The sequence below is a fragment of the Scyliorhinus canicula genome, chromosome 10, assembly GCF_902713615.1.
Source record: "Scyliorhinus canicula chromosome 10, sScyCan1.1, whole genome shotgun sequence".
In the NCBI taxonomy this organism is placed as follows: domain Eukaryota; kingdom Metazoa; phylum Chordata; class Chondrichthyes; order Carcharhiniformes; family Scyliorhinidae; genus Scyliorhinus; species Scyliorhinus canicula.
In genome coordinates this window covers 112,480,900-112,497,350 of record NC_052155.1, presented here as the reverse complement: position 1 = coordinate 112,497,350, position 16,451 = coordinate 112,480,900, and the positions used below count along the sequence as shown (strand labels likewise).

The 16,451-nt window shown below is 50.4% G+C and overlaps 1 protein-coding gene across 2 annotated transcripts in view; it reads left to right on the top strand.

Moving 5' to 3' along the window:
- lactb2 (lactamase, beta 2) overlaps window positions 1-16,451 on the top strand; it is a 79,579-nt gene that overhangs the window by 15,660 nt on the left and 47,468 nt on the right. For both annotated transcript variants that reach the window (XM_038809589.1, XM_038809588.1), the window contains exon 3: window positions 1,544-1,670. In XM_038809589.1, the coding sequence (XP_038665517.1) occupies window positions 1,544-1,670 (127 nt within the window). The remainder of the gene's footprint in view (window positions 1-1,543; window positions 1,671-16,451) is intronic.

Genomic DNA, 16,451 nt, shown 5'->3' with positions numbered 1-16,451 from the left:
CCCCCGCTAGGGGGCTAGGAGAGCCGTGCCGGGAAACTCGGCTGCCGGGCCTTGCCGCTGGGTCGCCTAATGACGTCAGCCGCGCATGCGCAGGTTGGCCAGCGCCAACCCGCGCATGCGCGGTTGCCGTCTTCCCCTCAGCCGCCCCGGAAGACGTGGCAGCTTGATCTTGCGTGGCGGCGGAGGGGAAAGAGTGCGTCCCATTGAGACGCCGACCCGATGATCGGTGGCACCGATCGCGGGCCTGTCCCCTCCCGAGCACGGTCGTGGTGCTCAGTCCCCTCTAGGCCCTCCACAAGCCCCAAACGGGCATCTCGCGCCATGTTCACGACAGCAGCGACCAGGTGTGGTTGCCACCGTCGCGAACGGCCGGCCGCTTGGCCCATCCGGGTCGGAGAATCGCGGGTCGCCGTGAAAAAGGGCGGCCGCGATTCTCCGAGCGGCGTGTCTCAAAACGCAGCACGCCATTTTGGGGGTGGGGTGGGAGAATCGCGGGAGGTGCGAGAGCGGACCTCCCGTGATTCTCCCACCTGGCGTGAGGAGCGGAGAATTCCGCCCATTGAGTTCGTGCCAGCTAACTTTCCTCCTCCTTTAGTTCATCACCATCTGTGGATTAAGCCTCAGTGTATGTCTTGGGATGTTTTTCCATTAAAGTTACTATCTAAATAAAAGTGGTGTCAATAGGGGCTGGTTTAGCTCACTCAGCTAAATCGCTGGCTTTTAAAGCAGGCCAGCAGCATGGTTCGATTCCCGTACCAGCCTCCCCGGACAGGCGCCGGAATGTGGCGACTAGGGGCTTTTCACAGTAACTTCACTGAAGCCTACTCGTGACAATAAGTGATTTTCATTTCATTCATTTCAAGTAGAGGTGAATGATGTTGCGTTTTCTATATTAATTCGAGAATAAGATTGAGAGTGTAGAGGTAACAAATTGTACAGTACTGGTAATTGAAACCCAAGCCAACTGTAAATTACCAATATGTTTGTTTCTGTCTGGGCAATCAAGGTTTAGTTGCACGAGTATAAGAAGACTTGTTTATGATGTTGCTGGTGCTTGATTCCTTCTTTTGTGTTTTTGCCAATGGCTCTGTCAATTGTTACGATATGTTAAAAATCCCAATAAAAATATATTTTTTAAACAAGCCCAAACTTTATTTAAGTACTATTAGTGAATCTTAGTAAATAATGCTCTTTTACTCAAAAGAACAATAAATATGTTGCTTTTCTCTCTATATACATAGAAATTAGACAAAATACTGCAGCTACTGAAAATTTGAAACAAAAACGGAAAATGCTGGAAACACTCTGCAAGTCTAGCAGCATCTGTGGAGAGAGAAGCAGCGTTAAAGTTTTGAGTCCAATATGACTCTTCGGAACCCATCATTTGTATACTCCTACAGTGTTGCTGTAATTGATTGAATTCCTTGTGTGTTTCCAGCTTTGTAAACTACATTTATCTTAACTAGGTCTAAGATATCCTCTTAAGATTCTAAATAAGTTAGACCAGTGCTGTTTTTAAATGTGTCTGTTTGAATTTTATAAGGTGGCGACGTTCAAATTAGCAAACTTTCACACAAACCACCGCAGAAAGAGACAATCGGAAAAGGTGACAATCAGTACACGTATCTAAAGGATGGAGATGTGTTAAAAACTGAGGGAGCCACACTGAGGTATTCTTGGATAGAATATTGCCTTTTCAGTGAGCAAGTTTGTGATTTTTTTTGTTCTATATTCGTAAATGTGTGTATAATTGCATCTGATAGAAACCAAATGGAACTATTTGAGTCAGAATTAACTGCATAATGGGTGAACTGCTTAAAAGGATGAAATTGAAAGAACCTATGGGTGTTAATAAACTCTAAGCTATGCAGGGTCTGGCGGGAAAAAAATCAGTTAACGGGCATTCAGGGCCTTGAACTAGGCTCCTTACAATTATTGCCTCATTCATCTTGGCAATCGGCCCACTCTAACTTTGCACAGAGGACTACTTGCAACAAGATTATTCCGCCCATGCGTAGTAATATTCTAATCAGGAAACGGCTGACATTTTCAAAACTATTGAATGTTTCTTTTGGAACCAAAAGGTGTCGATGCTAGCCATGATGTGGAGATGCCGGCTTTGGACTGGGGTGAGCATAGTAAGAAGTCTTACAACACCAGGTTAAAGTCCAACATGTTTGTTTCAAACACTAGCTTTCGGAGCACTGCTCCTTCCTCAGGTGAATCAGGTTCAATTCCATTCACAGGCCCTTGGATAATGAAGTAATCCTTGCCAATTTGCAGAAAGACCTGGAGAACATTAAACTGACTCCAGTAAATTTCTCTTAACCACTTACCCTTGACACTTAATGGCATTACCATCAATGAATCCTCCACCATCGACATCCTGGGATTGCTATTGGACCCAACACCCAAATATTGTGACTACAGTAGTCCCCCGTTATACCGCGCTCCGCAATACCGCGGTTCGCGATATACCGCGGGGGGGATTATGGACCCCGACTGTCAGTTGTGTCAATTTCAGCGGCCGGCTCACTTTGATCCGGAGAAGGAAGCTGCTCTCACTGAAATCAGCCGGCCGCTGAAATTGACACTGCCCGCTGCTCTCTCCCTCCAATCCAACTTTTAAGTTTTAATGTTTCTGATTGGAGGGAGAGAGCAGCCGGCAGTGTCAATTTCAGCGGCCGGCTCACTTTGATCCGGAGAGGGAAGCTGCTCTCACTGAAACAATCAGCTGGCCGCTGAAATTGACACTGCCGAGGGGGGGCGGGTGTTGGGGGGGGGGGGGAGAAGAGGGGGGGGCGGGTGTTGGGGGGGGGGGGGGAGGAGGGGGGGGGGGCGGGTGTTGGGGGGGAGAAGAGGGGGGGCGGGTGTTGGGGGGGGAGAAGAGGGGGGGCGGGTGTTGGGGGGAGAAGAGGGGGGCGGGTGTTGGGGGGGAGAAGGGGGGGCGGGTGTTGGGGGGGAGAAGAGGGGGGAGGGTGTTGGGGGGAGAAGAGGGAGGGCGGGTGTGGGGGGAGAGGAGGGGGGGCGGGTGTGGGGGGGAGAAGAGGGGGGTGTTGGGGGGAGAAGAGGGGGGTGGTGGGGGGGAGAAGAGGGGGGCGGGTGTTGGGGGGAGAAGAGTGGGGGCGGGTGTTGGGGGGGAGAAGAGGGGGGGCGGGTGTTGGGGGGGAGAAGAGGGGGGGGCGGGGGTTGGGGGGAGAAGAGGGGGGGGGCGGGTGTTGGGGGGAGAAGAGGGGGGGGGCGGGTGTTGGGGGAGAAGAGGGGGGGCGGGTGTTGGGGGGGAGAAGAGGGGGGTTGTTGGGGGGGGAAGCGGGGGGGTGTTGGGGGGGGAGAGGAGGGGGGGCGGGTGTTGGGGGGGAGAGGAGGGGGGGCGGGTGTGGGGGGGAGGGGCGGGGGGGCGGGTGTGGGGGGGGAGAGGAGGGGGGCGGGTGTGGGGGGGAGAGGAGGGGGGGCGGGTGTGGGGGAGAGGAGGGGGGGCGGGTGTGGGGGGGGAGAGGAGGGGGGGCGGGTGTGGGGGGGAGAGGAGGGGGGGCGGGTGTGGGGGGGAGAGGAGGGGGGGGGCGGGTGTGGGGGGGGAGAGGGGGGGGGGCGGGGGTGGGGGGGGAGAGGAGGGGGGGCGGGGGTGGGGAGAGGAGGGGGGGCGGGTGTGGGTGGGAGAGGAGGGGGGCGGGTGTGGGGGGAGAGGAGGGGGGCGAGTAGGGTGGGCGGGTGGGGGGGGGACCCCCCTGCGGGTGTGGGGGAGACCCCCCTGCGGGTGTTGGGGGAGACCCCCCTGCGGGTGTTGGGGGAGAGAGGAGGGCCCTGCGGGTGTTGGGGGACGGGGGAGGAGAGGGGGGGGACGCGGGCGAGCCGGAGGGTGTGGGGAGGGGGCGAGCCGGAGGGTGTGGGGGGAGAGGGGGCGAGCTGGACGCTGTGGGGGAGAGCAGGAGGGTGTGGGGGAGAGGGGGCGAGCCGGAGGGTGTGGGGGGGGGGGGGAGAGGGGGCGAGCCGGAGGGTGTGGGGGGGGGGGGGAGAGGGGGCGAGCCGGAGGGTGTGGGGGGAGAGGGGGCTAGTTGGAGATTGTGGGGGGAGAGGGGGCGAACCGGAGGGTGTGAGGTGGGGGGGGTGGGGGGGGGGGGGGGAGGGGAAGGAGGAGACAGAACCCAGGGGGTTTTGGGGGAGAGGAGGAGACAGAGCCCAGTGGGTGTTGGGGGAGAGGGGGCAAGCCGGAGGGTGTGGGGGGGAGAGGGGTCTAGTTGGAGGATGTGGGGGGAGAGGGGGCGAACCGGAGGGTGTGGGGGGAGAGGGGGCGAGCCGGAGGGTGTTGGGGGGGGAGAGGGGGCGAGCCGGAGGGTGTGGGGGGAGAGGGGGTGAGTCGGAGGGTGTTGGGGAGAGGGGTCTAGTTGGAGGATGTGGGGGGAGAGGGGGCGAGCCGGAGGAAAAAAAAAAAGAAATTGACACTGCCGGCTGCTCTCTCCCTCCAATCAGAAACATTAAAACTTAAAAGTTGGATTGGAGGGAGAGAGCAGCGGGCAGTGTCAATTTCAGCGGCCGGCTGATTTCAGTGAGAGCAGCTTCCTTCTCCGGATCAAAGTGAGCCGGCCGCTGAAATCTTAATTGGATCCACGATGGGGGTTTTAAATTTATTTAAAAATCTATGCATGCGCTTCCCATTGTGAGTCTACGGGGGTCTGACCTCTCCCCCCGCCCCCCCGTAGACTCACAATGGGAAGCGCTAGCATAGATTTTTAAATAAATTTAAACCCCCATCATGGATATCCACGGCTCGGATACAACGCGGGTGTTGGGGTCTTGGACCCCAACACCCGCGTTATAAAGGGGGACTACTGTACAACAGTGGATCACAGGCTAGGTATGCTGTAGTTAGTGCACCCCTCACCCTCAAATCTATGACCTCTCCCGTTGAGAAGAACGAAGGTGAACGGGTGTTTGAGAACACAACTGCCTTCAAATAGCACACTTTTAAAAAATAAATTTAGAGTACCCAATTATTCCTTTTCCAATTAAGGGACAATTTAGTGTGGCTAATCAACCTAACCTGCACATCTTTGGGTTGTGGGAGTGAAACCCATGCATACACGGGGAGAATGTGCAAACTTGCACAGACAGTGACCCAGGGCCAGGATCGAACCCAGGCCTTCAGCACCGTAGGCAGCAGAGAACTGCACTATCTTGACTATTCCTTCATCACAGACACAGGATCAAAGTTCTGGAAATCTCTACCTAGCAACACTGTAGGAGTACCTTCACTGCAGTGATTGAAGACGGGGCTGAGCACCACCTTCTCGAGGGCAATTAGGAATGGGCTGCAAATGTTTTCCTTGCCAACAAGACCCACAGCCCACAAATAAGCTTTATTTTTAAAAATGCAGGCCTTTGCCAGACTAATATCACATTCATCCTTTCCAAGCCCTACTTGTGGGCCCCAGTATTTTAGGCAGCTGAAATTCCTTACACTGAAGAGCAACAATTTGCAAGAGTTTGACATTTGCCTCTCAATAGCTAAATTCAAATGAGACTAGGACCTCAAAATCACAACCGCCCCATCGCTATCAAATGGGTGGCCAGCCGATGTGTTCTTTCAGTTGACCACCAAAATGTCAAAATTGACACTTACCAATGTAGAGCAGCAACCATACAAGCTTTAAAATAACACGGCTTTGGGAAATCATGATTAAACTTCTCACTTTAAATACCATACAATAGAACCATAGAATTCTTACAGTATAGAAGGAGGCCATTTGGCCCATCGGGTCTGGACCGACCTTCTGAAACAGAGCATGACCTAGCCCCACTCTCTCGCCCTATCATCATAACCCCACCTAACCTGCAAATCCCTGGACACTTGAGGGGCAATTTTATCTTGGCCAATCCACCTAACCTGCACATCGTTGGACTGTAGGAGGAAACCGGAGCATTCGGGGGAAACCCATGCAGACACTGGGAGAAAGTGCAAACTCCACACAGATGGAATTGAACCCGGGCCCCTGGTGCTGTAATGCAGCAGTGCTAACCACTATTCCACCGTACCGCCCATATTCAGATCTGATCACTAATACACCAGGGAGACATTCAAGCCCTGGCAGAGGTGTAGGAAACCACAAAGCTTGACGCAAGTGACAAGGTGTGAGCAAAGATGGGAAAGAAATTGGCTGCGTGGTGATCTTGTAGAGCATATAAAATATTTAATGTAATACAACTAAATCTGGAATATTAATCAAAATTGCTAGAGCAGTGCAAGTGGACATGAGTTCAAACTGTTAAAAAGTGAATATAAGACTGATATGAGGAAACTATTCTTCACATAAAGAGTGACCACTACATGAATTGTAGCATAGTACAAATGAAAACCTTGAAATAATTATAATTAATTGCATTGTGCAGTGGGAGGACTTTAGGATCAGCCTGGATGGATGGACTTAAGATAGACTGAATGACCTTTCCCCATCTGTAATCATCTTGTGAGCATGTACGTCTTATAATGAAAGACATTTCATCCATGTTTTCTGGAGTTCAGAAAAATGAACCAAGATCTCATTGAAATATTCACGGTCATGAAGGGGCTTGACAGGGTTGATACTGAAATGTTGTTTCACCTGGCTGGGGAATCTTGAACAAGGGGGCACACTTTAATGATATGGGACTGATCGTTAGGACTGAGATGAGGAGAAATTGCTTCACTCCAGTGTTGTGAATCTTTGGAATTTTCTACCCTAGAGAGTTGTGGATGAGCCATCATTCAATATATTTAAGACTGTTAGACTTTTGGTGTCTCAGGGAACCAAGGGATATGGCGGCACGGTGGCCTGCTGCCTCACGGTGCCAGGACACAGGTTCAATTCTGGCCTTGGGTGACTGTGTGGAATTTGCACTTTCTCCGTCTGTCTGCATGGGCTTCCTCCGGGTTTCCTGGTTTCCACCCACAGTCCAAAGTTAGATGGATTGGCCATGCTATATTGCCCCTTTGTGTCCAAAGATGTGCAAGTTAGGTGGGGTTGTGGGGTTACAGGCATAGGGCGGGAGAGTGGAATGGGTCGGGTCCTTTTTCAGACGGTTGGTGCAGACTCGATGGGCTGATTGGCCTCTTTCTGCACTGCAGGAATTCTATGGTTCTATTCTATGGTTCTATGGGGAGCGGGCAGGAAGGTGGCATTGAAGCCCACGACCAGTCATGATCATAGTAAAGCAGATTGACGGGTCATATGGTCTTCTCCTATTTTTTATGTTTGTTTTTTTTATAATTTAGGGTACCCAATTATTTTTTTTTCCAATTAAGGAGCAATTTAGGGTGATCAATCCACCTACCCTGCACATCTTTGGGTTGTGGGGGTGAGACCCACGCAGACACTGGGAGAATGTTCAAACTTCAGTCGGACAGTGACCCGGGGCCAGGATCGAACCTGGGACTGAGCTGTGAGGAATCAGTAAACCACTGTGCCACCGTGCTGCCCCTATTTCTTATGTTTTTAAGAAAAGCATTTTCCCTGACATTTAATCTGATTTATAAATGCAATTAATTTAGAGAAAGTTTTTTATTTTTAAAGAAAACAAACTTTTCTTTTCAATTTGTGATATATTTGTTGGTCCCATATTATGTGTGAACTTCGAAACATCTCAAATGTGATCAACTAATTCTGCTTGTGCGTTTATCTGTGATAATGGACCCCTTTTTTCTTTTTAAATATGATGTAAGGCAAGGTACCAAATGAGTAATTTGCATCAGTATTCACCAAAGAGAAGGACTTGGTGGACAATGAATCTAGGGAAGCGTGTGTAGTTAGTCTGGGTCATGTCGATATCAAAAAGAAGGAAATGCAGGGCATCTTGAAAAACATTAAGGGAGATAAGTCCCCAGGGCCTGATGGGATCTACCCCAGAATATTGAGGGAGACAAGGGAGGAAATTGCTTGGGCCTTGACAGAAATCTTTGTATCCTAATTGGCTCCAGGTGGGGGCCCAGAGGACTGGAGAATAACCAATGCTGTTCCTTTGTTGAAGAAGGGTGGCAAGGATAGCCCAGGAAATTACAGTCCGGTAGCCTTATATCAGTGGCAGGGAAATTATTGGAGAGAATTCTTCTGGTCAGGATTTACTCTCATTTGGAAACAAATGGACCTATTAGCGAGAGACAGCATGGTTTTATGAAGGGGAGATCGTGTCTCACTAAATTAATTATGTTTTTGAGGAAGTGACGAAGATGATTGATGAAGGAAGGGCAGTGGGTATTGTCTACATGGACTTCAGTAAAGCTTTTGACAAGGTCCCTCATGGCACACTGGTACAAAAGGTGATTCACATTGGATCAGAGGTGAGCTGGCAAGATGGATACAGCACTGGCTCGGTCATGGAAGACAGAGGGTAGAAGTGGAAGGGTGCATTTCTGAATGGAGGGCTATGACTAGTGGTATTCAGTCGGGATCAGTGCTGGTTTGCTGTTGATGCAAACAGTTGCTGTTTGTAGTACATATAAATAATTTGGTCTGATTAATAAGTTTGCGGATGACACAAAGGTTGGTGGAGTTGCAGAAAGTGATGAGGATTGCCAGAGGATACAGCACGAGTGGATTGGTTGAAGAAACGGGTGGAGAAATGGCAGATGAAGTTTAATCCGGACAAATGTTAGGTGATGCATCTTGGAAGGTCTAATACAGGTGGGAAGTATACAGCAAATACAGAACCCTCATGAGTATTGACAGACAGAGAGCTGGGCATGCAGGTCCTCAGATCTATGAAAGTGGCAATGCAAGTGGATAAGGTAGTCGAGAAGCACATGGCATGCTTGCTTTCATCGGTCGGGGCATTGAGTATAAAAATTGGCAAGTCATGCGGCAGTTGTACAGAACCTTAGTTGGGTCACACTTGGAACATTGTGTATAATTCTGGTCGCCACACTACCAGAAGGATGTGCAGGCTTTAGAGAGAGTACAGAAGAGGTTTACCAGGGTGTTGCCTGGCCTGGAGTGTATTAGCTATGAGGAGCGGTTGGATAAACCCGGATTGTTTTCACAGGAACGACAGAGGTTGAGGGGCAACCTGATAAAAGTGGCATGGACAGAGTGGATAGTCAGAAGCTTTTCCCAGGGTGAAAAAGTAATTAACTAGTCATTAATAGGTTTAAGGTGCGAGGGGCAAAGTTTAGAGATGTGTAAGGCAAACTTTTGTTGAGTGCCTGGAACTCGCTGCCGGGGGAGGTGGTGAAAGCAGGTACGATAGCGACGTTTAAGAGGCATCTTAACAAATACATGAATAGGATGGGAATAGAGGGACCCCGGAAGTGTAGAAGGTTTTAGTTTAGACTCGCATCATGATCGGTGCAGGCTTGGAGGGCCGAAGGGTCTGTTCCTGTGCTGCACTGTTCTTTGTATGTCATGTACTGAAACATCGCTGCAGTTATGGATCATAAATTAATTTATTTTGGGGAGCCAAATTCATGATCAGATAGCAGAATATTGGGATTGAGATATTACAATAGCTTCTCAGTAACTTTGGACAAGTACAAGGCCTAACTAAGGTTCTGTACAACTGCCGCTATTGCTTGTACTTGAGAATCTGCCGCGATTGCTATTGCATAGTATGGTATTTTAATGGGAATGTCAGGTGTTCCTTTCTTTGTTGGAGAGCTGCATTTTGATAATCAATCCACCTATTGGTCAACTTTACCCACCATAGGAACATAGATAGGCATTCATAGGTGCCGCATAGGAGACTGTTAAATAAGTTAAGAGCCCATAGTGTTCAGGGTAAGATCCTGGCATGGATAGAGGATTGGCTGACTGGCAGGAGGCAGAGAATGGGGATAAAGGGGTCTTTTCAGGATGGCAGCCGGTGACTAGTGGTGTGCCTCAGGGGTCTGTGCTGGGACCACGACTTTTCACAATATACATTAATGATCTGGAGGAAGGAACTGAAGGCACGGTTGCTAAGTTTGCAGATGATACAAAGATCTGTAGAGGGCATATTAAGGAAGCAGGCGAGCTTCAGAAGAACTTGGACAGGCTAGGAGAGTGGGCAAAGAAGTGGCAGAATACAATGTGGAAAAGTGTGAGGTTATGCACTTTGGAAGGAGAAATGGAGGCATAGACTATTTTCTAAATGGGAAGATGCTTAGGAAATCAGAAGCACAAAGGGACTTGGGAGTCCTTGTTCACGATTCTCTTAACGTTAACGTGCAAGTTCAATCGGCAGTTAGGAAGGCAAATGCAATGTTAGCATTCATGTTGAGGGCTGGAATACAAAACCAGAGATGTACTTCTGAGGCTATATAAGGCTCTGGTCAGACCCCATTTGTAGTATTGTGAGCAGTTTTTGGCCCCGTATCTAAGGAAGGATGTGCTGGCCTTGGAAAGGGTCCAGAGGAGGTTCACAAGAATGATCCCTGGAATGAAGAGCTTGTCGTATGAGGAACAGTTGAGGATGCTGGGTCTGTACTCGCTGGAGTTTAGAAGGTTGAGGGGGGATCTTATTGAAACTTACAGGATACTGCGAGGCCTGGATAGAATGGACGTGGAGAGGATGTTTCCACTTGTAGGAGAAACTAGAACCAAAGGACACCATCTCAGACTAAAGGGACGATCCTTTAAAACAGAGATGAGGAGGAATTTCTTCAGCCAGAGGGTGGTGAATCTGTGCAACTCTTTCTCACAGAAGGCTGTGGAGGCCAAATCAGAGTGTCTTTAAAACAGAGATAGTTCGTTTTTTGATCAATAAGGGGATCAGGGGTTATGGGGAGAAGGCAGGAGAATGGGGATGAGAAAAATATCAGCCATGATTGAATGGCAGAGCAGACTCGATGGGCCGAGTGACCTAATTCTGCTCCTAAATCTTATGGTCTTATTCAGTCCTCTGACCCTTTTGTCCTGTTCAATTAGATCATGACTGATGTGTATCTTAATTTGTTTTACCTGCCTCAGTTCCCTTGATTAATACCGTTTTTTAACAAAAATATACAGTTGGAGATACATAAATCATTTTTAAAATAGTTATGCAGATTAATGACGCTATGACAAATACAAAAAAAAAGTTTTCAATAGAATTCAAAAAGCAAGAAGTACAGGTCACAGTTCTGCCGTCCATTTACAAACCCTCCATTTACAAAGAGGATATAAAGGCACTGGAGAAAGTGCAACAAAAGCACAAGGGTGGTACCTGAACTGAGGAAATACTGATTAGGCTGAATCTTTTTCTTCTCCAGAAAATATAGCCTGAAAGAGGTCTTTGAAATTATGAAGGAGATGGGCAGCACGGTGGCGCAGTGGTTAGCACTGCTGCCTCACGGCGCCAAGGTCCCAGGTTTGATCCTAGCTCTGGGTCACCGTCTGTGTGGAGTTTGCACATTCTTCCCGTGTCTGCGTGGGTTTCGCCCCCACAACCCAAAGATGTGCAGGCTAGGTGAATTGGTCACGTAAAAGTGCCCCTTAATTGGAAAAAAATGAATTGGGTACTCTAAAAAAAAAAAAAAAATTTTTTAATTATGAAGGGGTTCAGTAGGGTAGACACTCAAGACAATTTTTCCAAAAAAATCAAGAACTTAAGTTTCCCCACACTGAACCTCACCTGCCACAATTTTCCTCATTTAATCTATCAATGTCCCTTGATACTTTCTGCTCCTATCTACTTCTACTGTTTAATTTGAGTCATTGATAGATATAGTGAACGCTAAGGCTCCAATACAGATCTGGGGCTGGATGGGGGGAGCAGAGGGAGCTGGCCGTAGTGGTGGTGGTTGGATGGGACCACACCAATTGGAGTACATATCTATTATTCCAACCCTACACCTGGCCAACTTCCTATTGTCTCAATAGATTGTGTCCAATTCCAGACACATATATTTTTGCTAAAAGTTGACTTCCAGCGCCGGATGTGAGTGGATGGCACGCACCGGGAGGCGCTCCAATCTGAACCTGACCTGTAAAGCGCTAAAAACCAAAGCAAATACTGAGGGGACAACATAACTGTTAAAAAATTCCAGAAAGCAACAGAAACAAAAGAGGTGGCGAGCCAAGTGTGCTCCTCCGATTCAGAAGCTTCCATGGAGTTGGCAGGAGACAAAATGGCGGTGGCATGTACTCCTCTCCCCAGGCGACTGCATGGCCATCAGCTGAGGACATTAGCTGCATCGTGGTGGCTGGGCTGAGAAAATACCAACGGAGGCTGGCCAGAGAAGTAAAAAGGTCATTGGATGAGCCCCTAAGCCAAATTCCAAGCCAATTGGAAGGGATGGACAAATAAATGGAAGTGTGGGGTGACATGGTCAAAAAGATGGAGGTAGTCCTCTCTTATCACAGTGAGTGGATCACGGCGCTTGGAAAAAAAAAATTGTCTGCAGTCCTGGTTTTCAATACTTTTTGAGGGCGGCACGTGGTGCAGTGGTTAGCACTTCTGCCTATGGCGCCGAGGTTCCAGGTTCGATTCTGGCCCCGGGTCACTGTCTTGTGTGGAGTTTGCACATTCTCCCCGTGTCTGCATGGGTTTCACTCCCACAACCCAAAGATGTGCAGATTAGGTGGATTGGTCATGCTAAATTGCTCCTTAATTGGAATAATAATAATAATAATTGGGTGCTCTAAATTTATAAAAATAAAAGTAAACATTTTTGAAAAATGAAGGAAGTGACCTGGAAAACAGGTCTCAAAGGCAAAACTGTTGCCTCATGGGTCTGCCAGAGGGAATGGAAGGCAGCACTCACATCAGAAAAATAGCCGGCATGTTATTTAAAATGTTGGCCGAGAAGGTGCTCAAATCCTCCCCGGAGCTAGATCGTGCTCATCACACATTGCAACCAAGACCTCGTGCAGAGGAACCCCCTCGAGCGATGAACTTGAAGTTCCATAACTTTAAAACAAAAGAGCAGATCATTTGAGGCGTGAGTCCTGGAGGTGACAGGGGTGGCCAAGGACAGAACGGTCACCCACGCAGAGGCTGGTGGATGCCGCAGAGGTGAGGAACCACTGGGTTCCATCCAGAGGACCTGTCAAACGTGAGTTGTTGTCTTGCTGACTAACCCAGCCTGACACTAACCACATGTCCATTCTCCCGCAGGTCCACCGACAGTGCCTGTCCATCCCGAGTTTTGGGGGGGGGGGGGGGGGTGTCCTGACTCCCGGGAGAATACCTTGGAGGACAGCTCCGAGGATGCAACCGTTATAGTCGTGGCACATCTGTCATCCCCACCCTGCACCAGAGCAGATCATCCACCTCAGTGGGACATGTTAGTGGTCAGGCTTCGGGAGCACCATCTGGTGAGCACCACACTGCTGCTGATGCACATCAGGTGGAGGCAGGATCCCCAGGCGGGACAGCAGTCGAAGGTCAGCTGGATCCCAGGACCTAATGCTTAGCCTGTGGTACAGAGGTACCCGGAGCTGATTGAGATGATAGGGTGTAGCCAGGACATTCAGAGGGTGATGTTTGCGTCATTCCAGCAGATCTAAAGCCGACTGGAAGAATCCCAGAGGTTACAGGCGCAGGATATGTCTCCAGCGCCGATCATGGCACCGAGGCCAAAATTGTTCGGGTCACGACTGCAGTGGAGAGCCCGGTGCACGACGTCGACACCATTAGTGAAGGTGTCCAAGGCGTGGCTCAGTCGGTGACAGTAATGGCTGAGGGTCTCAACAGAATGTCCGCCTCATTGGGGGATGTGACCCAGTACCAGGCTGACCTTGACGAGGTTCTGCAGGACAAGTTCCGCTCTCAAATGGGAATGGTGAGGCGCTGCAGAGCTTGTCCCATTCGCAGGTGGGCATTGCCGAGGCACTAGAGAGCATGTCCCAGTCACTGAGGAGCATTGCCGAGGGCGTCGACACAATGGTGCAGACCATGGAGAACCGCCAGGGCTGGCAGAACCGAATGATGCAGGGGCAGCCGCGGCTTGAACGAGCTGTCCTTCCATCCTAAAGTGAACCCCAGGGCACGATGGGCACCAAGCGGGAGGGGGGGGGGGGGGGGGGGGCTGGGTGTCAACCCAGACCATCCAATGGAATGGGGATGGTGGCAACCAACTCCCCCGAGTTCCACCCTTCTGATGAGGCCACGTCTCAAAGTCAGCACACGGGACAGTGCAGCACAGCTGTACATGTGCCATCGACAAGTGAGTTGGTGCCCTCCGGCCTCCGAGCCCCCAGAGGACTCCCACAAGGGGCATCGAAGGCCACGGGACGAGATAGGCAGTTGGCTGCCTCCACCTCTTAAAGGGCACCCTGGGGAACCACTTAATAATAATAACCTTTATTGTCACAAGTAGGCTTACATTAGCACTACAATGAAGTTACTGTGAAAATCCCCCAGTCACCACATTCCAGCGCCTGTTCGTGTACACAGAGGGAGAATTCAGAATGCCCAAATTACCTAACACCACTTCTTTTGGCACTTGTGGAAGGAAACCGGAGCACCCGGAGTGACCCAAACCAGGAATTGAACCTAGGACCCTGGAGCTGTGAAGCAACAGTGCCAACCACTGTGCTACTGTGCCATCATGTTTTAGACGTAGCAGTAGAGCTAGGAGGGCAAAGCACGTTGAGGATCATTGAGGGCACCAGGGAAGGTGGGTATGGATGGGGGAGGGGGGGGGGGAGTGAGGGTCGGCACCATCAGGAGAGTGGAGAATTGTAAAACACATTAATCAGATTTGTGCACAACCCATATGATGCCTCTGTCACTTTCCTCCATAATCTGAACCCTTGGCCCATCTCTCCAGGCATCTCCCCCTCCCCGTGGCACCCACCCACCCTCTGGCCATAGACATGTCCCCAGAGCTGTGTCCTATTCCCTGGGTGTTCGGATGTTGGCTGCTGCGTATGTGGTGTTGCCTCCTGCCGTGTCCAAGCACAGTGTCCAGGCATCAAGGTGTGATTCGGATGTTAGGCAATGATCCCACATGCTACATGGCCCTCCCACCCACGGGAATCCACTTGGGATGTGTGAAGTGCTCACTTAACCGCGATTGCCAATTCCCCATCAGCAATAGCCTTCAGCCACATCGCCAGAGGCCTCGGCATTTGTTGGGGGTTATGGGTGATCGGTGGGGCAGACTGGCAGGGACAAGGGTTGCCCCAAAATGGGTAAATGATCCACGGGTTGGCATGGGGGTGCCGCATGCGGTTGCCTCCCGAGTGGCTCCTCCCACAACCTCCTCTGGAGGCCCACCACTGCAGAGGGTCCCCCACCCCCAGCTGAGAGACCCCCCCCCCCCCCTCGCTAAGCACTGGGGCGGCAAGTCCAGCACCCCTGGGCTCTTTGGCTGTGGGCAAAGATGGCTACTTCCCTCCCCGGTTCCCCACAGAACCCTTCCGTCAGATTCACATTTTTCAAAAGGAGCACTAATCCATGCCAGCGAGCGCACTTACTGGGGAGGCCGCTGAATGATAGGAAGCCATTGGATATGGGGTGGCTCTCGTTAAATATATGGAAATGGGGCTTAAGTGGATAATTGGTTTCTCGCCTCACTACAGCGAGATCCAGATTTTGCCTACAGGAGCGGGCCAGTTACATCGTTATCTGTTTGGCGCCTGGCGCGGTTCTCGTTTTTGGCCTGTCCCGCTATTTAGCGGCCTTGTTTTGCTTGAGCGAGAGCGTAACGAGGCCGGAAGATCGTGCCCAATATCTGTGGGATGACTAGCCCCAACCCAGGGCAGCACGGTAGCATTGTGGATAGCACAATTGCTTCACAGCTCCAGGGTCCCAGGTTCGATTCCCGGCTTGGGTCACTGTCTGTGCGGAGTCTGCACATCCTCCCTGTGTGTGCGTGGGTTTCCTCCGGGTGCTCCGGTTCCTCCCACAGTCCAAAGATGTGCAGGTGAGGTGGATTGGCCATGCTAAATTGCCCTTAGGGTCCAAAATTGCCCTTCGTGTCGGGTGGGGTTACTGGGATAGGGTGGAGGTGTTGACCTCGGTTAGGGTGCTCTTTCCAAGAGCCGATGCAGACTCGATGGGCCGATTGGCCTCCTTCACTGTAAATTCTATGATAATCCCAGGACCAAGCCGCAATCTCGGTGCTCCTGAGGGTAAGTACTCAGTGTAGTGTGGGTCTTACTGACCCATTTCATACTCCTTAACAATGATGTTAAGATACTGGCAAACATCCTAGCAACCTGGCTGGAGCTCTATCTTCCAGATATAATATCGGAGGATCAGGCAGGCTTTATCAAAGATAGACAGTTATCGGCCAATGTTTGACGTCTCTTGAACGTTGTCCTATCCTTCTCATCTGCTCTGGCGCCTGCAGTTATGGTATCTTTGGATGCAGAAAACGCATTTGATAAAGTGGAGTGGAACTACCTTTTTGAGATTTTGGATAGATTTGATTTTACCCCAAATTCTCCACGTGGGTTCATTTAATGTACAATTCTCCGAAAGCCAACATCCGCACAAATATGACGTCCTCTGAATACTTTCCACCAGGCAGGGGCACTAGACAGGGTTGCCCCCTTTCTCCATTGTTCTTTGCAATAGCC